This window comes from Sceloporus undulatus, chromosome 1 (genome assembly GCF_019175285.1).
Source record: "Sceloporus undulatus isolate JIND9_A2432 ecotype Alabama chromosome 1, SceUnd_v1.1, whole genome shotgun sequence".
In the NCBI taxonomy this organism is placed as follows: Eukaryota; Metazoa; Chordata; class Lepidosauria; order Squamata; family Phrynosomatidae; genus Sceloporus; species Sceloporus undulatus.
The window spans coordinates 153,540,383-153,560,802 of NC_056522.1; the positions used below are offsets into that span (position 1 = coordinate 153,540,383).

The 20,420-nt window shown below is 41.8% G+C and overlaps 1 protein-coding gene across 1 annotated transcript; it reads left to right on the forward strand.

Moving 5' to 3' along the window:
- The first annotated feature begins 14,683 nt into the window (after positions 1-14,683).
- Positions 14,684-17,820, forward strand: RHOB (ras homolog family member B). The gene has a single exon (XM_042480427.1). It carries the CDS (start codon positions 15,045-15,047, stop codon positions 15,633-15,635), a length of 591 nt encoding a protein of 196 aa, XP_042336361.1. The 5' UTR covers positions 14,684-15,044; the 3' UTR covers positions 15,636-17,820.
- The last annotated feature ends 2,600 nt before the right edge of the window (positions 17,821-20,420 follow it).

The following is a 20,420-nucleotide window of genomic DNA, read 5'->3' on the forward strand; positions in this document are numbered from 1 at the left end:
TTAACACACAGCTATTAAAAATGTAGGCACTCTGTCCTGCATTTCACTACAAAGCCCAAGTTTTGTTTCAATAATGTAATTCATTGTTTTTAATTCTACTTTGTTTTAAAAAACATGTTTTAAACTACTTTGTGTCTCATGTCTGGGAGAAAGATTAAGATAATAAATTAGTGTTTTTAACCCCTCCTCAGGTGTTGTAACTGTCAATGACCCCCTCATGCAAAGCATCACTCATGCCAAAGCCTCTATCACAATGTATGCCAATGGGAGAATGAGGCTCCAGGAAATGCATATAGCAGTGATATAGGTCCTGGCAGCCTTCCTTTGTCTCTGATCCAGATGTTTGGTCTTAATGCCTTGAATTTCTGGATATGAGATACATGAGGTTAAAAGGGGAAAAGTAGATGTGTCATGGGCTTATTCCATAGGAGATTTTAAAGTGAACTCTCTTCTTATCATGTATCTCTTCTTCTTGTGCAAGTGGATATTTTTTGAGTGCAGTACCACTGCTCTATCCTCAGTGCCCCAGGATATGATCAAATGTGTCTAACCATGGCACATCAACATAAATTTGTTAATGTGTTATGAATGGCAAAAGGGGTATAAGTCTGGAACTGTGTGCCTGGAACAGATCTGGTGTCATATGCAGTAAATGGTATAACAATGATGAAAAACTGGTAATTCAGCATTTGTAAGAAAACTTGTAAAAGATAAGATTCTTATGATCCTAAAGTTTTTGTAGGAAAGTTCATTACCTTTACAATACAGTTTTAACATTTAAAACCAGGCCCTAGTTTCACATGTTCTCTCTTAAATTTTGAAAGTTAGAAAAATATGGTTTTGGATATGTTTAGGACATGATAAAAAAACACACGTAAGCAACCAATCACAACAGGTTGTCTCATGAAAAGACATACAGGTTCTAAAAAAAAGTTATAATGAAATTTTGATCCTTTGCATGCTATTGATGTTTGGTCTAACCCACAGACTAATATGCATCTATTTCTTCAGAGAAATAGATGCAGACATGATGAGCCATACACAACATTTTCCTTATCACACTGCAAGTTGATCTTAAGATACAGTGACACTTCAAAATATGAGACATAATTTGGCTCCTTCTCCCTAATACCTGCCACTACCTACACAAATGCATCTGCGCTTCTAAAGTTCATCTTAATATGAGTTTGTTTCTGTCAAGTGGTGTAATATGAGCACATGTGGGCAGCCTATGCTCAAGTAACAACCTTCACTAAACATATGGTCCCAAGAGAACAGCCCACAGGACTATAGGAAAAGGTGGGGAAAGTAGGTAGATGTGTAGGTGGATTGAGTTATGGGTGTTTGGAGAAATTAATTAGGAATGGCTAATATATAAAATTTGAAATAGGCAAAGGAGGGCTGAGCATCAATCCAAGCTTAGAGAAAGGTATGGGAACAGCCAACATGGTGTAGTGGTTTGAGCATTGGACTACAACTCAGAAGATTAGGGTTCAATTCCCACTTGGCCATGAAGACCCACTAGATAAAGCCCTAAATGGCTTGGGCCCAGGGTACTTGGAGGACTGCCTCTCTCCATACAATCCACCCTGCACACTCAGGTCGGCCAGGAAACAGTTGTTAAGAGTTCCGGAAGCGAGATAGTCCACCACCACTCACAGGACCTTTTCCATCTCGGCCCCCAAGCTCTGGAACTCGCTTCCCAGCAAGCTCCGCTCAGCCACCTCTCTGGACCAATTTAAAAAGGGGCTTAAAACACACCTGTTTCAGCAGGCATACCCCTAACACCCCAAAGTACTCCCTCCTTCCCCTCTCTATTGCACTATTGTGCTAACTGGAGATGTTAGTGTATGTAGCAGTTGTTGATGTTTTTATTGATTAATGTTTATTGTATGTTTTATGGATTGTATATTGTTAATTTTTTATATGCTGTTACCCGCCTTGATCATTGGAAAGGCGGGCTACAAATAAAATTTATTATTATTATTATTATTATTATTATTATTATTATTATTATTATTATTATCTTGCACACTCTTGGCCCCAGAAAACCCCATGATAGGTTTGCCTTAGGGTCACCATAAGTCCGAAACAACTTGAAGGCACACAACAACATGGGGAAAAAAAGACTGGAAAATATAGAGGGGGGGTACAAACAGAAGGCAACAATGCCTATACTCCCTGTGTAATTCCCTCTTTGGGGCAGGCAATAGCACAAAAAAAAAATCTTTGTCAGGAATTAGCATGCTGTGTATCATTGTCAGAATTTATACACATAGGCCTCTTTTGGATTAGGGATGGTGCTATCAGTCTGTTGCAACTCTATTAAGTGTTTATTTATTTCCTCATTCATTTGTAACTTTTTTAAAAAAAACTGTCAAATATTTTATTTAAGGATGTCATTTCACCTCAGCAAACACACAATTTTATCAGTGCAACCCTATGGAGAGTATTGAAATGTTCTGATCATAGGGTATTTTATGCATGCAATGCCCTTCTGGCTTCCTGCCACCAGGGCAGAAGGGTGGGACAGCATCATTCACTGTCCCATCATCTCTTCCTCCTCCCCCATTCCTTAAGAAGGAGTTTCCACTCACTGTTTGCAGTTGCAGGGATGTTTTGAATGCTTTCTCATGTTGGAAATGAATTCTGAGGTTGGCTTTCCCTCCCTGAGGCTGGAGCTCTTTCTCTGTTCTCAGAAGGGTAGATTAGATCTTTCCTGTTGCCCCTGACATGGCATCTCAGGGATTATGGAATTGCAATGCCCCTGCATTTGCTCTTAAAAATATAACAAAGAAAAGCATTTTTCCATCTATTGGACAAAGGTGATTGGTGCATCCCATGCTTCCAAGTATGTCCAGGTGAGTTTGGAGGAGTGCTTTCCTTTCCCAGGTTTGCTGCCTAACAGATTTCTGCCAATGGTGTTTTCTGTTTATGAAACCTTCAGACAGGATGCAAAGTTTTATATACTAAAAAAACATATTTTTAACAGAATAAAAGTTTGCCTGCATAGCAAAACTCTTTTGAAGCTATAAGAATTTTCAAGAGACTGACAGCAAAAGCTTTTTTTTTTTAAAAAAAACCACATATCATAGGACATATCCAAGTAGATGTTTTGATCCAAGTTTTTGATCCATACATTTCTTCAATTTAGCACTCTCTAAAATTGTTTGACTAAAACCTCGATCCTTCCCTGAAGCTACAAAAAATGGCTGTGCTGGCTAGGGATGATGGGAATCAGGCGCCAGGTTAAAGAAGGTTGCCAAATAAACCATACCTACCAGCAGAATATACATGTTCAGTATTCATCTTATGTAAATTTAAGTGGGTATCAAGTCCAAAATTAAACCAGCATTTTTATCTACTTTGCAGAAAAGCTGAAAGTAACATCAGGAATTTGCACTCACCATTTGATACATGACTCTGTTAAGTGTGACTCAGATGAGCTCATTAAAGAGAAGGATCATTTGCAAAAAGTTTTCCTCATTCCACTTCTTATGTAATGCTTGCTGCAATTTACCATGCTACGTTTCCTGTTAAAAGAAGCTTTTAAAAGAGCTTACTTAGTTTAGAGCTGGTTACTCTATAAAGAGCTTATAAAGACAAGTAGCATTTCTCTTCATTCTCTTGATTAAATAACTACCCGCTGAATCTAACAAAATTAAAAGGCAACCACCACATCTCAGGACAAATGCATTCAATGTTCCCCTTTACACCTCTGCCCTATTTTCCTTTTGTAAAGATGGGTTGTTATGCACATAAAATGTACAGACTGGGACTGCCATTAATGAGTAGAAAAGCATTACTGCTTGAAATGTCAAATCTTGATGATAAAAGCTCTATAATCACTTGAATCATTGTTACAGTTTATGCTCGCACAAGAACATTACCACAAGAAGCAACTGTGAGCTCTCAGAATAGAACATCCAAGAGAAGGTGAGAGATTTTTTCATGACTGATAGCAATGTCTCAGAACATGAATTTTTGAACCCCTTCCGATGTATGAAATGTTTAGCGAGAATGGCCAGTATGCATTCTCCTGCAAGGAATTCAAATGAAGGGTCCATTAACTAATATGGTACAGCCTTCCCTAAACATGTATTCTCTACACTGGTTGCACTATGACTCCCATCAGTCCCATAAAAACTCCATCATTCTCAGCAAAGGTGATGTTTAAAACAAACTTTTGGTTCCTGTTATCAGGAGGAAACCACAAGCATCGCATTATCCTCCCCATCTCATTTTCCTTTTTTTCCATATGACTTTGAGTTGACTCACAGCAGCCCTATCCTAGGGTTTTCTTGTCAATGTTGTTGTTGTTGTTGTTGTTGTTGTTGTTAATGGAATTTATGCCCTGCCCTTCAGCCCTAGTTTCTCAGAATGGCTTACAATTATTATTTTTAATTAGACAGTTCCCTGCCCTCATGCTTACAATCTAAAAAGACACGATACAAAAGGAGAAGGGGATGGTGGTGGGGAAGGGGATCAGGTCCAGCAGTTATTCTCTCCCTCTGAGGCCTGGACCAAGGCAGATGGACTGGAGGGAGGGTTCTTCTTCTTAATCTAGGCCAGGCCCAATGGAGCTGGAACTGCATCTTTCCCTCCATGGCCAGATAGCACCAGATGGACTGTAGGAGGGCTCTGCTTCTTAGCTCAGGCCAGGCCCGATGGAGCTGGGCCTGCATCTCTCCTTCCATGGCCGGATGGCATCAGATGAACTGGAGGGAGGGCTTCTTAGGTTTATTCAGAGAGGGTTTGACATTGCCTAGCTCTGAAAAATGCTCACAAACACTCCAGTGAATGGGAAACTGTACAGTACCAAAGGTGTACACCAAAGTGCACATTAATTTCCTTGTGAGAAAAGGGTGGGATCCTACAAAATGATATAGGACTCAAGTAGGAAGAAAATCCTGGTGGAATTATGAGAAAAACAATGAAAATGAAACTGATGAGTTTTCATATCTCCAAAATCTGGAAAGCTTCATGTTTGAGACAGTCATATACTGATTTACAATAAAATAAAGTCTGTGAAGTTAGCTTTTAGGCTTGTCAGATCCCAGGGCTTGGGCCCCCTTCTCCTATCAGGACAAGGAGGAAGAATTCCAGGATGCCAGAACTACCTTCATAAGAATGTGTATGCATATATCTATTTTTACCATTTGTTAGATGTGATGTTTTTTGTTTGAATACCATTACTCTATGCAACTGTGGCTGATCATTAATGTATCATGCTTAATGACATTGATAGGGCTCACCTCCTGTGACATTAAAAAGTGTTGTCCCTAGGTATCAGGTTTTGGCCCCAAAATCTCCATGCCTGGGATAGTACAAACCTGGCAACTCTAGTAACTACAGCATGTGAACTTGATTGCACAGTATACACATGTTCAGTCTCTTGCTTCTCTGCTTCAGACATGCTACCATGGTAAGAACTATTGCAAAAACAGTTCTGGGTGGTACTACCATGTCTTTCTTTGTTTCTGAAGTTACTGTCATGTGCCTGTCTCTTTAGTAATGCCTTAACAGAGCATTTATGCTCTCTGGATGGAGCACAAATCAAGATTTGTGATAGCTCCCTTTATGGGGAAAGCAAGGGTTGGTTCCATAGATTCTCCAATGTGACAGTATTATAGCCCCATAGCTAGCTTCACACTGTGATATATTGAAGCACACTGCTGGAAAGTATTTTCACTGGACCTGCAAATCATTATCTTCCAAGGTGAAGGCCATGTGCTTAAGGAACTGCTGGAAAAGTGAGAAAAAGAAAACAAACCCAATCCATAGTCTAGCATTTAGAAGATGATAGGACTGGTAGGTGCCTCCTACTTTAACTATCTCACAAAGGGATAGTAACCTCCATTTCACCTGAGGCATCAGTTGAGTTTGGGAGACCTACACCACAGCATGTTATGTGGTAGACATGTTTCTGTGCTTCAACTAAGGAAAAAGGCTGGAGAGTATGTTTGGATTGAGAGTTCCTGCATGGCAAGGGGGTTGGACTGGATAGCCCTTGTGGTCTCTTCCAACTCTATGATTCTATGAGTATAGGGGAATAGCCGGGCACCTACCACTGTTGCTCTATCCACCCCCTTAAATGGGACAGTCAACTCACTCTGCTTATTGGAAGGGCAATCATGGATTTGGTAAATGTAAGCACATTGAAACTCCCTCTCCTTTCTCATGTACTCACATACAGAATATAAGATACAGGCCACAGAGGTACCCACACTGCACAGTTATAGCAATTTGATACTGCTTTCACTGTCACAAATCCAATTTTATGGAATCCTGGAGTTTTCAGTTTGTTGTGGTGCTTCAGATTCTCTTCCAGACAGCTCTTATGCTGTAGCATTAGAGAATTCTAAGTGCTTCAACAAACTACTAATCCTAGGATTCCATGGGATGGAGCCATGAGACTTGAAATAGTATCAAACTGCTATAATTGTGTCGTCTATCTCCAGTATCTTGCCACCCTGTCTTCCCACTGTGTCCTTGACTGATCTATCCATGAATCTCTTCTGATATTATGTTTAGGTCATGGGAAGCACTGCAGTTCTATGCATGCAGTGTAGTCTCCTGCCTGTCTTTTTACTTCATGTTATGCCTTCCATGCCTGTTTATTTGCATCAAGAGAAGGCGGGTTGGGTCCAACAGTAGGAGATCCTCTTACACAATAGGGATGAGAGTGGTATTTCTACTAAAAACTTAGGGTGTGGTGTTTGTATGTCTGCTTCCTAGTACTCTATAGCAATCAATGCTGCTGCCGCCACCAGTAATGAAGAATATCAAAGTCAGGTCTAGAATACTATTTAAAGTCTTGATTGTTATGAGGCACCATAACAAGGTGCATCTTGGCAATGTGGGGGTGAGGGCTGAGCTAAATTGCTTAATTATTTATACTATGGCACATCCTAAGCCAGGACATCTTCCCTTCTCCAGTGCACTCAGAAGACATATCAAATTAAATAAGCAAGCTCACAAACTACACCCACACACACTTTCTTTGCAAAGTGATGTTCAGAGGAAGTCCAAAGTGATGTTCTAGAAAAGGGTTCTTCAGAGATCCCTTCTCTTTTTATCTACAGACCATGTCACCCAACTTGTTTTATCCCCATCAATCATTGCATGTTACAAAACAACTATAGATAAATCTTGCAGCATGGAAATCGCTACAAGGTATAAGAGGTGAATATGTTATCTTAGGCCTGCAATCTGTTTCATCACAACCAGACAGGTTCTAAACCTCAGATGTCTTGCAAACTGTCTGCTGGTGGAAATCAAAATATAGTGGTGAATGAATGTTTTGGTTTGAGGTTTCTTTGGGGTTCCCCCTCCAACATTCATTATATTGCAGTTACAAATCTAGAATAAGAAATTTAAATTGTCCTGTAATTCAGAGCCATAGCTGTGCCACATCAAAAACAGCACAATAATAATGAAGGGTACGAGAAGACGGAACCCCTCACCTTATTGAACTCATCCTGCCAACTACGAAGATAAGCAATTAATAGACATGGGTGAAATCACACAAGGATTTTTCTACCAGTGCAGTAAGACTCAATTGTTTCATAAGACCATAAGTGATGTAATGGAGCTTACAAAACTAAAGTGACAGGGTTTAGCAGGGACTAACATATCATCTTCCACCCACTTTGCATTGGGCTCTGAGTTTAACTGGAATTCTTGCAGCAGATAGAGGGAAAATAAATTTCCCCAGCAAGCATGGATTGTTTTGAGTTATCTCTTTTGTGATCCAAATTATTTGTGGATGAATTGGTCTTCAGTCCTTGAGACCTATTAAGTTTTGCAAAGACTTGCTATTTCTGGAGACGAACACTTTTAGAAATGATGCTTTAAAATGGATCAGTGCAGCCACTGCCACTTACATTTTTGAATTTCCCTTGGCAGTGTTGCTATAGAGACCATGATCACGAAGTCTGCACCTTAAAGTTTAACACTATACCTCTGAAAGCAATACAGGACTTGGAGTCCCTTAACACTAGTGACTTTATCAGACACGGCTAGAAAGACGGAATTTTAACAGAATAAATTCATCTTTGGCTGGTACCTACCACACAGTATCATTTCTGTCCTACTGCTCCCTTGCATTCCATTTGTTACTGTAGTGCACCTTTTTACTGATGGGCAAAACCTGTCAATAGGCTCTCAATCTTGCTGCTATTCCATTACTGCTTTTTTATGGTACAGTGTGCCCGCGTTATACGCGGGCATGCTTTATGTGGCTTTCAGCATACGCTGAAAGCCGCGTGGGGAGGAAGGGGTGGCGCATCACATAGGGATGAATGGGGTGCATGCCCGTGCTGCACATGCACTGCTATTGCGCTGCCACACTGCCGCATGCATGAGCTCCATTCATTTAAATGGGGCTCAAGCATAGGCACTTTTTTACACGGGGGAGTTTCCCTTATCTGAAATGCTTGGGACCAGACATAGCTTGGATTTTGGAATATTTGCATATACATAATGAGATATCTTGGAGATGGGACCCAAGTCTAAATGTGAAATTCATTTATGTGGTATATACACCTTATACATATAGCCTGAACTTTTCAAATAATTTTGCGCATGATACAAAGTTTTGTGTACACTGCACCATCAGAAAGCATTGTCACTGTATCAACAACTCCATGTGGATAATTTTGGATTTTGGAATTCCAGATAAAGGCTGCTAAATCTGTAGTAGAATTCCCATAATCCTCCATCATTCTGGGGGACTCTGGGAGTGGGACTTTCCCATGCTCTGCACTAAATTCTAGCCAGGTATCCACCCAATAAGTGGAGGAGGACAATCTCCTTTGTGTCTCAATGCTTCTATGAACCCGTAATAGGTTCAAACATGAACAATGTTATAACAAATCACAGTCTTCTGCATTTCTACCTTTACTCTAACGTATTATCTGGCCACAGAGAACCATACAGTTACATGAAGAGTGCCTACTGAAATTAGTGAGATTAGGCATGCCTGCAGTTTGTGATGGAGAATGTTGCTGTTGTTATGTGCCTTCTGACTTATGGCAACCCTAAGGTTTGAAGAGTTTGTTCAGAGGGAGTTTGCCCTTACCATTCTCTGAGGCTGAGAGAGTGTGACTTGCCCAAGTTCACTGAGTGGATTTACATGGCTAAGCTAGGATTCGAAACCTGGTCTCCAGAGCCCTAGTCCAATACTCAAACTACTCCATCGCACTGGCTTTCGCGATTGATTAATTACAGAATGACATTATTTCTGTAGGATAGGACCTAAAGAAATGGCTGAATAAATTATTGTGATAGAGTATAGTCACAATATTAAGACATTTCATTAGGTCATCTCCTACAGAAATAATGCCATTCTGTAATCAATTAATTAATTCTGTAATTTACATAAATTATAGTTCAACAGATAAAAGAAAAACAGTTTTAAACTGAGCTATTATTTCCATCGCATCCATGTTTTCTATGGACAGGAAAAAAAAAACCTTTCTTTTCTTCTAAAAGGAACAGGAACACATATAATTCATCACACTGGATCATTAGTTATGGCCACACGATGGCACTAAATCCCAAGAAAAAAAATAATCACTTTCAACAGATTTTTTGAAAAACATCTAATTATGTAATGCATGCGAACAGGTAGAAAAATACAGCAGCTCAAATATGGGTACTTTTGAGAATGAATCACAGTTAGTGCTTACCATCATCATTATCATCTCAGAACAACAAAGCATCTTCTATGAATGGTCTGGTGGATTTATAATGAAATGGCCCATGCTTAGGTTAGATCTATAATGTTGGCCTCCAAAATGAAAATCATAACAAAAATGGTGGCTAATGAAAGAGAAAAAAGCAGTCTTTAGGTTCATGTTGGGAGAAGTTTTTAGGTGGTCTCTAGTGGGTTCAAATTATTTTTCACTTATGGAAGGCTTGCCTGACCTGTTTGCACGCAAATATTGTTAGTCTGGGATAAAAAGTTTGCTGAAACAAAGTCCTCTTCTGTTTTGTGGTGTAAGAACCTATCCCCATCATGGCTATTTCCACCTCTGGCACCAAATTGTCTGTCAAAGAAGTTGTGTTCAGGAACTCATCTACTTTGTTAACTGAAGTATTTATCTATCATTCTTTTATACTGTTACATTCCTTTATTTGTAAGGTACTGGAAGCTGACTCAAAGAAGCATTCTTCCAAGAAAAGGAGGATGTAAATTTTAACATATGTAACACATAGAAACTATGATAAATGAGGCTTGGGCAAAACTGGGCCTAGGAACACAAAGGGTTGTAACTGTTGGTGGGAAAGAGCAGTGGACAGGCAAAAGATTTGGTGAAATGTGATTATACCACATCTAAGTGAGATGTGTCTAATTAAAATAGTAATACTTCTGTTATTTTTATTTTTCAAATGGGTCTGTGATCAGTATGTGTGAGTTTTCCACATACTTAAGTTATGTCTTGCTTAATGGTATTGGTAAGAAAATTAAAATTTTGTTTGCAGGCTGAAAAATACAAGAGCCCTAGAAATACCCTCCAATATGTGCTTTTTGTATTAATGTTGACTGAAGAGATTCCAGCGTGTGGTATAACAAGCATGGAGAGTTTTGCAAAGCCAGCTGAAATTTTGAGACAGCAAAGTATAACAAGTTTACTTATTGGTCTAAAAATGTTGGTTTGGAGAGGTCATTCCTGTATGATTTGGGGGTTTTAAAATCTATTTTCTAAGCATATTTTAAAACAATTGAAAATAACAGCTTGAAATATCAAGCATACCCTTGCTCATAGGTTTTAGTAATGTACTACTCTTCAAACAAAATATAATGATCATCATTAATGAGATGTAGCTAAATACCTAAAGTCTTCAGATCCTGTCTGGTCTTGGAAGCTAAGCAGCGTCAGCCCTGCTTAGTACCTGGATGGAAGACTGCCAATGAATACCGGGTGCTGTAGGCTATATTTCAGAGGAAGGAACTGGCAAAACCACCTCTAAGGATTCCTCGCTTAAGAAAACCCTATGAAATCAATGCAGACACCATAAGCTGACAGGCAACTTCAAAGCGTGCATGTGGGTGCATGCAAACACACAAAAGTAGCAAATTACTTTTAAAATAATAATGTTCCAAGCTCTGCTAAAGACAAATTGCTCCAGCATTTCTTTCTTTCTGAGCTTTTATAATGATCTCTTCTCCTTCCCTCACTCCACCCTTACAGAGCTCCCATTTGTTGCATTCCTATCCCAGCAGCCTCCATATAACCCAGCGCAGTTCACACTAGCTCTCAACTTAAAATATCAAGAACATTCCTGGCCCATAGATATCTACTATGCTCATCTAGTTTTCTCTCTGGTATGCTTGGAAGACAGTTTGCTATACATGGGCTGATGAGTTCCCTATTAAGAATTCAAATTCGTCAGTTCCAGTTTTGACATTCACACACTTTTCGTACACTGCATTTGTGAGTGGACACAATTCTCAGATAAGAGGATTCATATCATGCTGTATCTTTCTGAGGTCCTGCTAATAGATGCCTTCCACTAGCTGCATCTCTAGCATTTTGCACTTTGTTGAGGAACTTGCAAAACCACTTCTGAGTATTCCTTGCCTAATAAAACCTTACGAAATTCATGGGGCCACCATAAATCGACAGGAAGTTTGAAGGCACACACACACACGTTGCATGGGATAAATGAACTTTAATATGCAACTGGCGGTTTATGTTTCAGTCCTTAGGTCGGTTTCTGATTTGAACAACTGCAGAGCTGTGTCAACAAGGAAAAGGAAGGTTAAAATACTTTAAATAGAAACATATACTTTCTACAGTTATTTAATTTATATTTACTTTCCTTTTGAAGGCCTAAGTCCTCTGGAGGCAAAGGACCCAGTCTGATCTTGGAAGCTAAGCAGGTCCAGGCCTGGTTAGTACTTGGATGGGAGACTGCCAATGAATACCAGACGCTGTAGGCTCTGTTTCAGAGGCAGGAACTGGCAAAGATGCCTCTGAATATTCCTTGTGTAAGAAAACCCTACGAAATTTATGGGGTTGTCATAAGTCAACCTATGACTTGAATGTATATATACGCACACAGTATCACAAATCTAAAAGTACAAGTTAAACTAAAAATATTCATAGCCATAAACTGAGCCTTTGTTGTTGTTGTTGCTAAAATACAATAATACAAAGCAGCAGCAGTAAAAGAACTTATCAACATTTGCTGGAATGTATATATAATGACTTCTAAAAGCCATCCTCAACTAAGGAGCATTAAGATGCTCAGTGGATACATGGCCAAGAACCCTAAGGAAAAACAACAGCCTTGCATTACAGGCCAGATGGCGATAGTAAGGATACAGATGGGATGATCTGCCATGATATGAGGCTGACCTACCTGTTTGGGAATTGGAAGGGGTTTGGATAGCTCCCCATTGCTGGAGATTGAATCTATAACAATATTTTTCCAGAGCAGTTTTATTTCCCTTCCATAGGACTATTCCAGGGTCACTTCTGATGGCCATTTGCTTGCGTTGGGGAGAGGGATGGGAGCCATGGTAGCGAAGCCCTGGTGCCACAGCAAACTACAATTCCCAGACAGTTAAAAGGGGTGTTAAACTGCATTCTTTCTATTGTGTATGAAAGACCTTGTAGCATCAGCTTCCCTAGACTGGTCTCCTTCCATTCTAAGCAGATCCAACCTAGGAAAGCTTATAATTTGCCTCAAAGGTGCTGCAAGATCCCTTTGCATTTGGAGGGGAGGAGGGCTTGGAGCACTGGGCTTTTAGACTCTGGGGTCCAGGGTTGGATTCCCTGCTTGGCCGTTGACCCCCCACTGGGCGACCCTTAGACGGGTCACACTCTCTCAGCCTCAGAGAAAAGGCAAGGGCAACACCTCCTCTGAAGCAATGTTGTCACGAAAACCCCATGACGGGGTTGCCATAGGTCGGAAACCACTTGAAGGCACACAACACACGCACAGGCATATGCTTCATGCACAAGGTAAGTGTGTGTGTCTCTGTGTGTGTGTTTATAGAAATATATATGTGTGTGTGTGTGTGTGTGTATATATATCCATGTATTTTTGTGTGTGCATATGTATATATGTGTGTGTGTATACAGTATATGTATGCGTATATATGTGTGTGTGTATATATATGCATGTGTATATGTGTATGTGTATATGTGTGTGTATATATATAAATATGTTTGTGTGTGTATGTGTGTATATATATCTATCTCCATATATATATATATATGTGCACGTATGTATATATATGTGTGTGTGTGTATATATATGTATGCATATATATGTGTAAATATATATATATGCATGTATATATATATATATATATATATGTCTGTTTGTATATGTGTGTGTGTGTATGTATATATATGTCTGTGTGTGTGTCTATATGTGTGTGTATATACATATATACATGTCTGTATATATATATACACACACACACATGCATATATATCTGTGTGTGTATATATATATATATATATATATGCGTGTGTGTGTATGCATGTATCTGTGTGTGTGTTTATAGAAATATATATATGTGTGTGTGTGTGTGTGTATATATATATATATCCATGTATTTTTGTGTGTGCATATGTATATATGTGTGTGTGTATACAGTATATGTATGTGTATATATATGTGTGTGTGTATATCTATCTATCTCCATATATATATATATGCACGTATGTATATATGTGTGTGTGTGTGTGTATATATATATATATATATGTTTGTGTGTGTATGTGTGTATATATCTATCTATCTCCATATATATATGTGTGTGTGTGTGTGTGTGTATATATATATATGTTTGTGTGTGTGTATGTGTGTATATATATCTATCTCCATATATATATGTGTGTGTGTGTGTGTGTGTGTGTGTGTGTGCACGTATGTATATATATATGCGTGTGTGTGTGTACCCCAGATTAAAGCCCCTCCTCCCTCCCTCCCTGCCAGGTCCCGCTCTCCCTGAAGCCCAGGGGGCTCGCCTCCCAGCTGCCAGCCAAAGGAGAAACAAGCCCCCTTCCTTCCTTCCTGCTGCTGCTGCTGCTGCTGCTGGGCGTCGTCGTCGGGGCCCTGCCTCTGCAGCACCTCCCTCCAATCCCTGCCTGCCTCCCGAAAGGATGAGCTCACCTCCTCCCCTCCCATTGGCCAGCTATATTAAGAAAGTCACCGGCCCCTTTAAATACCAGCCTCCCGGCGCTGCGGGGCCAAAAGAGCCAGGGAGACCGGGAAGCTGCAGCCTTTGCCTTGTTGCCACGGAAGAGGAGCAGCAGCAGAGGAAGACAAAGCCACCTCTTTGCAGCCGCCCCTCCTCCTGCCTCCCAGCGCCAGCACCAGGTGCCTCTCCCTCTGCAGCAGCAGCAGCAAAGGAAAGAAGAGAGGGAAGGGACAGGAGAAGGAGCAAAGGGAGATCGGGGGAAAGAAGGAGGGAAGGAGGAGGAAGGAAAGAAGGGCGGAAAGGGGAAAGAGCAAGGGAAGGAGAAAAGAAGGAGGAAAGGAGCAAGGAGAGAGAAAAGAGCAAGGAAAGGAAGAGCGAGGGGAAAGGAAGAGGGGAAGGTGGAGTAAAGAAAGAAGGGCGGAAAGGGGAAAGAGTAGAGAAAGGAGGAGGGAAGAAAAAAGGGAGGAGCAAGGAAAAGAGGAACGAGGAAAGAGTAGAGCAAGGAAAGAAGGGAGGAAAGGCTAAAGAAGAAGGAAAGGAAGTGTAAGGAAAGAAGGGAGGAAAGAAAAAGGAGCAACGAGGAAAGGAGGAAGGAGAGAGTAGAGCAAGGAAAGAAGGGAGGAAAGAGAAAGGAGGATCAGTGAAAGGAGGGAGGCAAAAGAGAAGGGCCAGGCAAGGCAGCCTCTGGTCCCTGGTGGTCTCCAACCTCCAAGGCTCTCCCTGCCTCCTGGCCACGGTGCCCTGGCCCCAACGGCGAAGGGGAAGGGCAGAGGCAGAAGGCGGCACCAGTGGGGCCTGGTCATCGGTGGGCGCCGCCTCACCTTCCCCCCTGTCAGCTGCCGGGCCTAGCGCCTTCGTCCCCGGGGCCCTGGCGGCGATGGCGGCCATACGTAAGAAGCTGGTGGTGGTGGGCGACGGGGCATGTGGGAAGACATGCCTGTTGATCGTGTTCAGCAAGGACGAGTTCCCGGAGGTGTACGTGCCGACAGTCTTTGAGAACTACGTGGCCGACATTGAGGTGGACAGCAAGCAAGTGGAGCTGGCCCTGTGGGACACAGCCGGCCAGGAGGACTATGACCGGCTCCGGCCCTTGTCCTACCCGGACACGGACGTCATCCTCATGTGCTTCTCGGTGGACAGCCCGGACTCCCTGGAGAACATCCCGGAGAAGTGGGTGCCCGAGGTGAAGCACTTCTGCCCCAATGTGCCCATCATCCTGGTGGCCAACAAGAAAGACCTCCGCAACGATGAGCACGTCCGCAATGAGCTGGCCCGCATGAAGCAGGAGCCTGTCCGCACCGAGGACGGCCGTGCCATGGCCCTCCGCATTCAGGCCTACGACTACCTCGAGTGTTCGGCCAAGACTAAGGATGGCGTCCGTGAGGTCTTCGAGACCGCTACCCGCGCCGCCCTCCAGAAGCGCCACGGTGCCCAGGGCGGCTGCCTCAGCTGCTGCAAGGTCCTCTGAGGGACCCCAGGATGGAGGAGAAGAGGGCTGGGGGGCTCTGCTGGGGAAGACTGATCCACACTCCTGTCCAGGGACCTTGGTGCCTTCTCTTGCCTTCTCTTGGCCCAAGATGGCATCTCCCACCCATGGACCCCATCTCCTTTGGATGTCTCCTCCTGTCTTCCCTGCAAGGGAGGACTTGGCTTGCTCAGATCTTCTGGCATCCTACCCTGAGCTCAAGGGAAGAGAGCACTCCCCACTCACCACCTCCAACCCACCAGGGAGATAACTTAGGAGACTGGCATGTTGGTTGTGACTGGCATGATGGCCATGATGATCCTCAAGTGAGAACTTTTGAGACTGGTGTGGTGATGGTGAGGCTCAAAAGGAGGACTTAGTAGACTGTCATGATATTGGTGAGGCTCAAAGGATAACTTATGAGACTGTCATGGTGGCCATGATGATCCTCAAGTGAGAACTTATGAGATTGGCATGATGGTCATGATGCTCAAGGAGAACTTATGAGATTGGCATGATAGTGGTGATGCTCAAAGGAGAACTTTCGAGATTGGCATGATGGTCATGATGCTCAAAGGAGAACTTATGAGACTGCCAGGATGGCAGCGATGCTGAAAAGGAGAACTTAGGAGACTGGTATGATGGGGATGCTGAAAAGGAGAACCTAGACTGGCATGATGGTGGGGATGCTCAAAAAGAAAACTTAGGAGACTGGCAGAATGGTGGTGATGCTCTCTGCCTTTTCCACTTCCAGAGCCTTAACCCCCACCTTCATCTCTAGGAAGAGAGACACTTGGATTTGCTTCCCTGGGGTGGGTCTTCTCATATAGAGCTTCTCCTGATAGGTCTTGGTCTTTGCTTCCCTTTCTCATGGGGAGGGAAGGGATCCTTTTCCCTCTCTGGCTGGGAAGGACTGGTTGCCTGGACTTGCAGTGGTTTCCAAACTTTGGTCCTCCAGATATTTTGGGCTCCTGCTCCCAGGATTCCTGAGCGTTGGCCAAGCTGGCTGGGGGTTGAAGTCTAAAATCCCCAGCGGAGCAAAGTTTGAGACTCACTGGAGGATTTCCAAGGGAGGCTGGGGTGGGGGTGGGCAGAAATGGAGATAATCCAGGGAAAGGGGGTCTCTGGCTGTGTGTGTGTGTGTGTACATATAAAAATATTCTTTTGAGCTGGGATATTGGTACAGCGTGGCTTATTTAACACTGGACTGGGCCCCAAAGTCTCTTGGGAGGACTTTGACGTCCATTCTGAAGCAAGGGAATGTGTAACAAGGGGGTCCTGCCTTGGGTATTGGGGTACAAAAAGATTTATTCCTGGGGTGGATCTTCTAATAAGGAGATTCTCATGAATTCCTGGGGTGGGCTAGAGGAGAGTGGGAAAACGGGGGTGGACAGGGAAAATGGGTTGATGGTTTTCTTGATTTCCAGTGCCTGTTCTGGTTTGATTCCCCCCTTCCCACATTTCAGTTTTATTAATTTAACTAAATGATCTACCTTTGCCAACAAACAAACAAACAAAGTACTGAAAACCTACTTTGCACAGTTAGGGTGTTCTGCTTGGACACTTTATAGGCACTTTGAGCCTGCAATTCTGACACTGTAGCATTTCAAAAACCCTTGAATTGGGACCTGTGTCGGGCGCAATCCAGCTAAGCACTTTCCCGTGGAACCCGTTTTCAATGACATAATCCCATTGGCTTCCAGATCGGAGCCTGTGAAATGTGTATTCACTAGTTGATCATCGGTGGGACTCTAGGATGCTTAAACTTGGGCTGGGTTGTGCTTTTTTCGTTCTGTAGGATCGACTGCAGAAGCAAAACCACTATAATTGTCTCTTTTGTTCCTTGATCAAGTGGAAAACACTGTCTTTATTTGTGATGTTGTTTTTTATAAGTGCTAAGTTGCCGTCTCTGGGAACAGTTGTACACTTTATTTTCAGAGGTTAACTTTTCTGGGCCTGTGTGAGAATAATGTGCTTCTCTGTTTCAGAGAAACTGATTTAATACCCTTTGCTCTCCCCCATTTTTTTTGTAAACCAGTGGTACTAAGATCTTTATTTAAAAACAAAACCACAACACTACATTGACCTGCCAAGAAGAGAAGATGTGAAGTTTACATGAAATTATATAAGCTGTGTATGCAGCATGATTTTTTTTTTTTGTAAAGTATTAAAATATTCTGTGATTACACTCCTTGAGATGCTTGTTTTGTGCTGGTGTTTCGCATTTCTTTGTGATGAAAAAAGCTCTGCTGGTTCTAAAAAAAGAGGAGAAAATTGTAAGCATTCAGGCTTTCAAGTGGTGTGTGGTTGAAGGCATCCATAATTCCAGTTGATACTCTGCTGTAACAAAGCTCTTATTTCCCTGATGGAGATCTCCTCTAATAGGACCCCATTATAGAGAAATCTTGTTGACTTATTGGATTTAAGTAGCCTAAATGGATGCAGGCTTGCAAGACTGTGGGTGGCGGAAAGCTTATGGGCATTTTGAATGTGGGTGGGATTTTTCTTTTGAGCTGGAGTAGGAGAATTCTCCTTCAGAAATAAAAAAAGCTTTGAGACTTGATTTTTAGTTCAGCAACAAAACAACAACCACAACAATGGAAAGGGCTTTTTCCCCCAAAGGCCTTTGTCCTGCTGGGATGAGGTCAGTGCTTCTTGGCCTGCTTCTTCTGGGTCCTAATGCCGCTTAGTTTTATGCTTATTACATGGCAAACTAAGCCACTTTAAGAACGGCACACCTCCGTGGGATAAGGGTTGCGTATGTGTATGTTCCTGTCTCTCTGCCAACACCATCCGCCTCCCACACAAGAAAAATCTCTTTGGAAACTGGCAAAGATCTAAGTCTGTGCGCAAAAAATTCCTAGTGTCTTTCTTTGCATGCATTCTTGGAGACTTGAACTTCATGTGTGAAAGCAAACTTCTTAAATCTTCTCAAGGATCTCAGCTTTCTCAGTTTTGGCCCACATTGACCTTTAAAACAAAACCCATTACTTGGGGGGAAATCCAAGGAATGTTGGTGCTGAATGCTAACTTATTGATTTATCTTGGTTTCTCTCTTATTACATGTAATTTATGTTGGAAAAAGATGATACAACATGCAATAACAAATCAATTCTCCAAGGTACGTAAAAAAAATACCCCCAAAACAAGAAGTTGAACTCAAATGTGGTTCTACTGATTCACTCTTTTATAAGCTAATGTCCTCCAGGTATTTAATTAAGTTTCTATACACAATTATTGGCTATGCTGACAAGATGCTGGAAATTGTAGTCTATCGTGTCTGGAGATCTCTGGATTGGGAAGGGCTTAAATGGATATTGTCCAAATAAGGTACCTATCAATTGTTCTTTTAGGGGCAGCACTGTGTTGTGATATTAATAGTGTGTTAAAATGACTTAACTGAGGTTATTGTACTTTGGATATTTTGAGAAGACATGACTCTTTAGAGAAGATGATAATGCTTGGTAAAATGGAAAGCAGTACATTACAAGTTGAGAGATTCAATCAAGGAAGCCATGGCTGCCTGGAGTTTGCAAGACCTGAGCAGGATGTTAACAGAGTGTCCTGGAGGTCTCTCATCCATAGGTTTGCCATATGTAAGTCAAAGTCAACTTTATGATAATTAATGACAGGTGTTCAATTTTAGGAAGAAGAGATCTGAAGGGAAATTGAATACCAGTCCAGTGTTTACACAGATTGGGGAAGGGAATTAATTTGTTGAGCTGAATTAACTGAATTGATTCATTCATTGCACTGAATGAATTGACTCATTAGCTCTAGTTTAGAGAAGCTCTTTCTTCTAAAAGCAAGTGAGTTTGTCACTTGGGAAGCAAAAGTGATGGTGGATGTACTTAAAAGCAAGGAGAGAGAAGAGAAATCACTGTAGAAGTGATGAACAAATAATATTTGGTACTGTGATGTAAGTTCGAATGCATCTAATTCAACAGACTAAACAATTACATGTGCTTGTAACTTATGCTACTAAGCTAAGCACCATGCTGGTGTTTCATTGACTGGGAGCTGATGAATATATGTGGATCAGGAAACCTAAAATAAAATAAAATAGTGGGAATGGTGTTACGCCACTTGTATCCTCATAAGAGCTGTTCTCCTCTGATCACTTTAACCTGTCCCATAAGCCAGTAAAGTTGATGTTTTTGACTTGCACTGATTTAGACTAATGAATTAATGAAATTGAAATCAAATGAACTCCAAGTGCTCTAATTAAACTGCTTCTGTTCTGTGAGTTTGTCAATACACTTCCTGACATCTACCAGTCCAGTGCATGCTGTAAAATCAATAACTATGACCGGTGTCACTTTGGCAATGCAACCTCAAGATTTTCCTAGGAACATCCTTTGGCCAGAAGTAGGAAACCTGTGACGTTTGGCCTGATTTTAGATGCTCTCTGCAAGGGTCAGTCAGTTCAGGCTACTTTAAGAATAAACTCCTCCCCAGTACTCCACTAGCTAGGGTTGGGGTGAAGGAGGGCAGAAGCAAAAGGATATGCCCGCTGATTTTTGGCTCTGGCCACAGCCCTTTCTATCAGAAGCCTAAGGCCCCTAACATTATCATCAAGAGGATGTGGCCTATCAAAGCAGAAAAGTTGCCTGTGTCTGTCTCTTCAAAACAATTGGTTACTATTGATTTACAACAGTGATTTTCTCACTCCTGAATCTGCTTCTCAGAGATGTCGTCACTTTAGTTCAGTAAAGCCGTAACTTTCTGTTCTGTTAGGGCAAGGGAGATGTAGGCTGCACCTGTACAGCAGAAATATTGCAATATGAT

What these genes read in the sequence shown, in the direction of transcription:
- RHOB (XM_042480427.1), top strand. Translation starts at nt 15,045, where the DNA reads ATGGCGGCCATACGTAAGAAGCTGGTGGTGGTGGGCGACGGGGCATGT.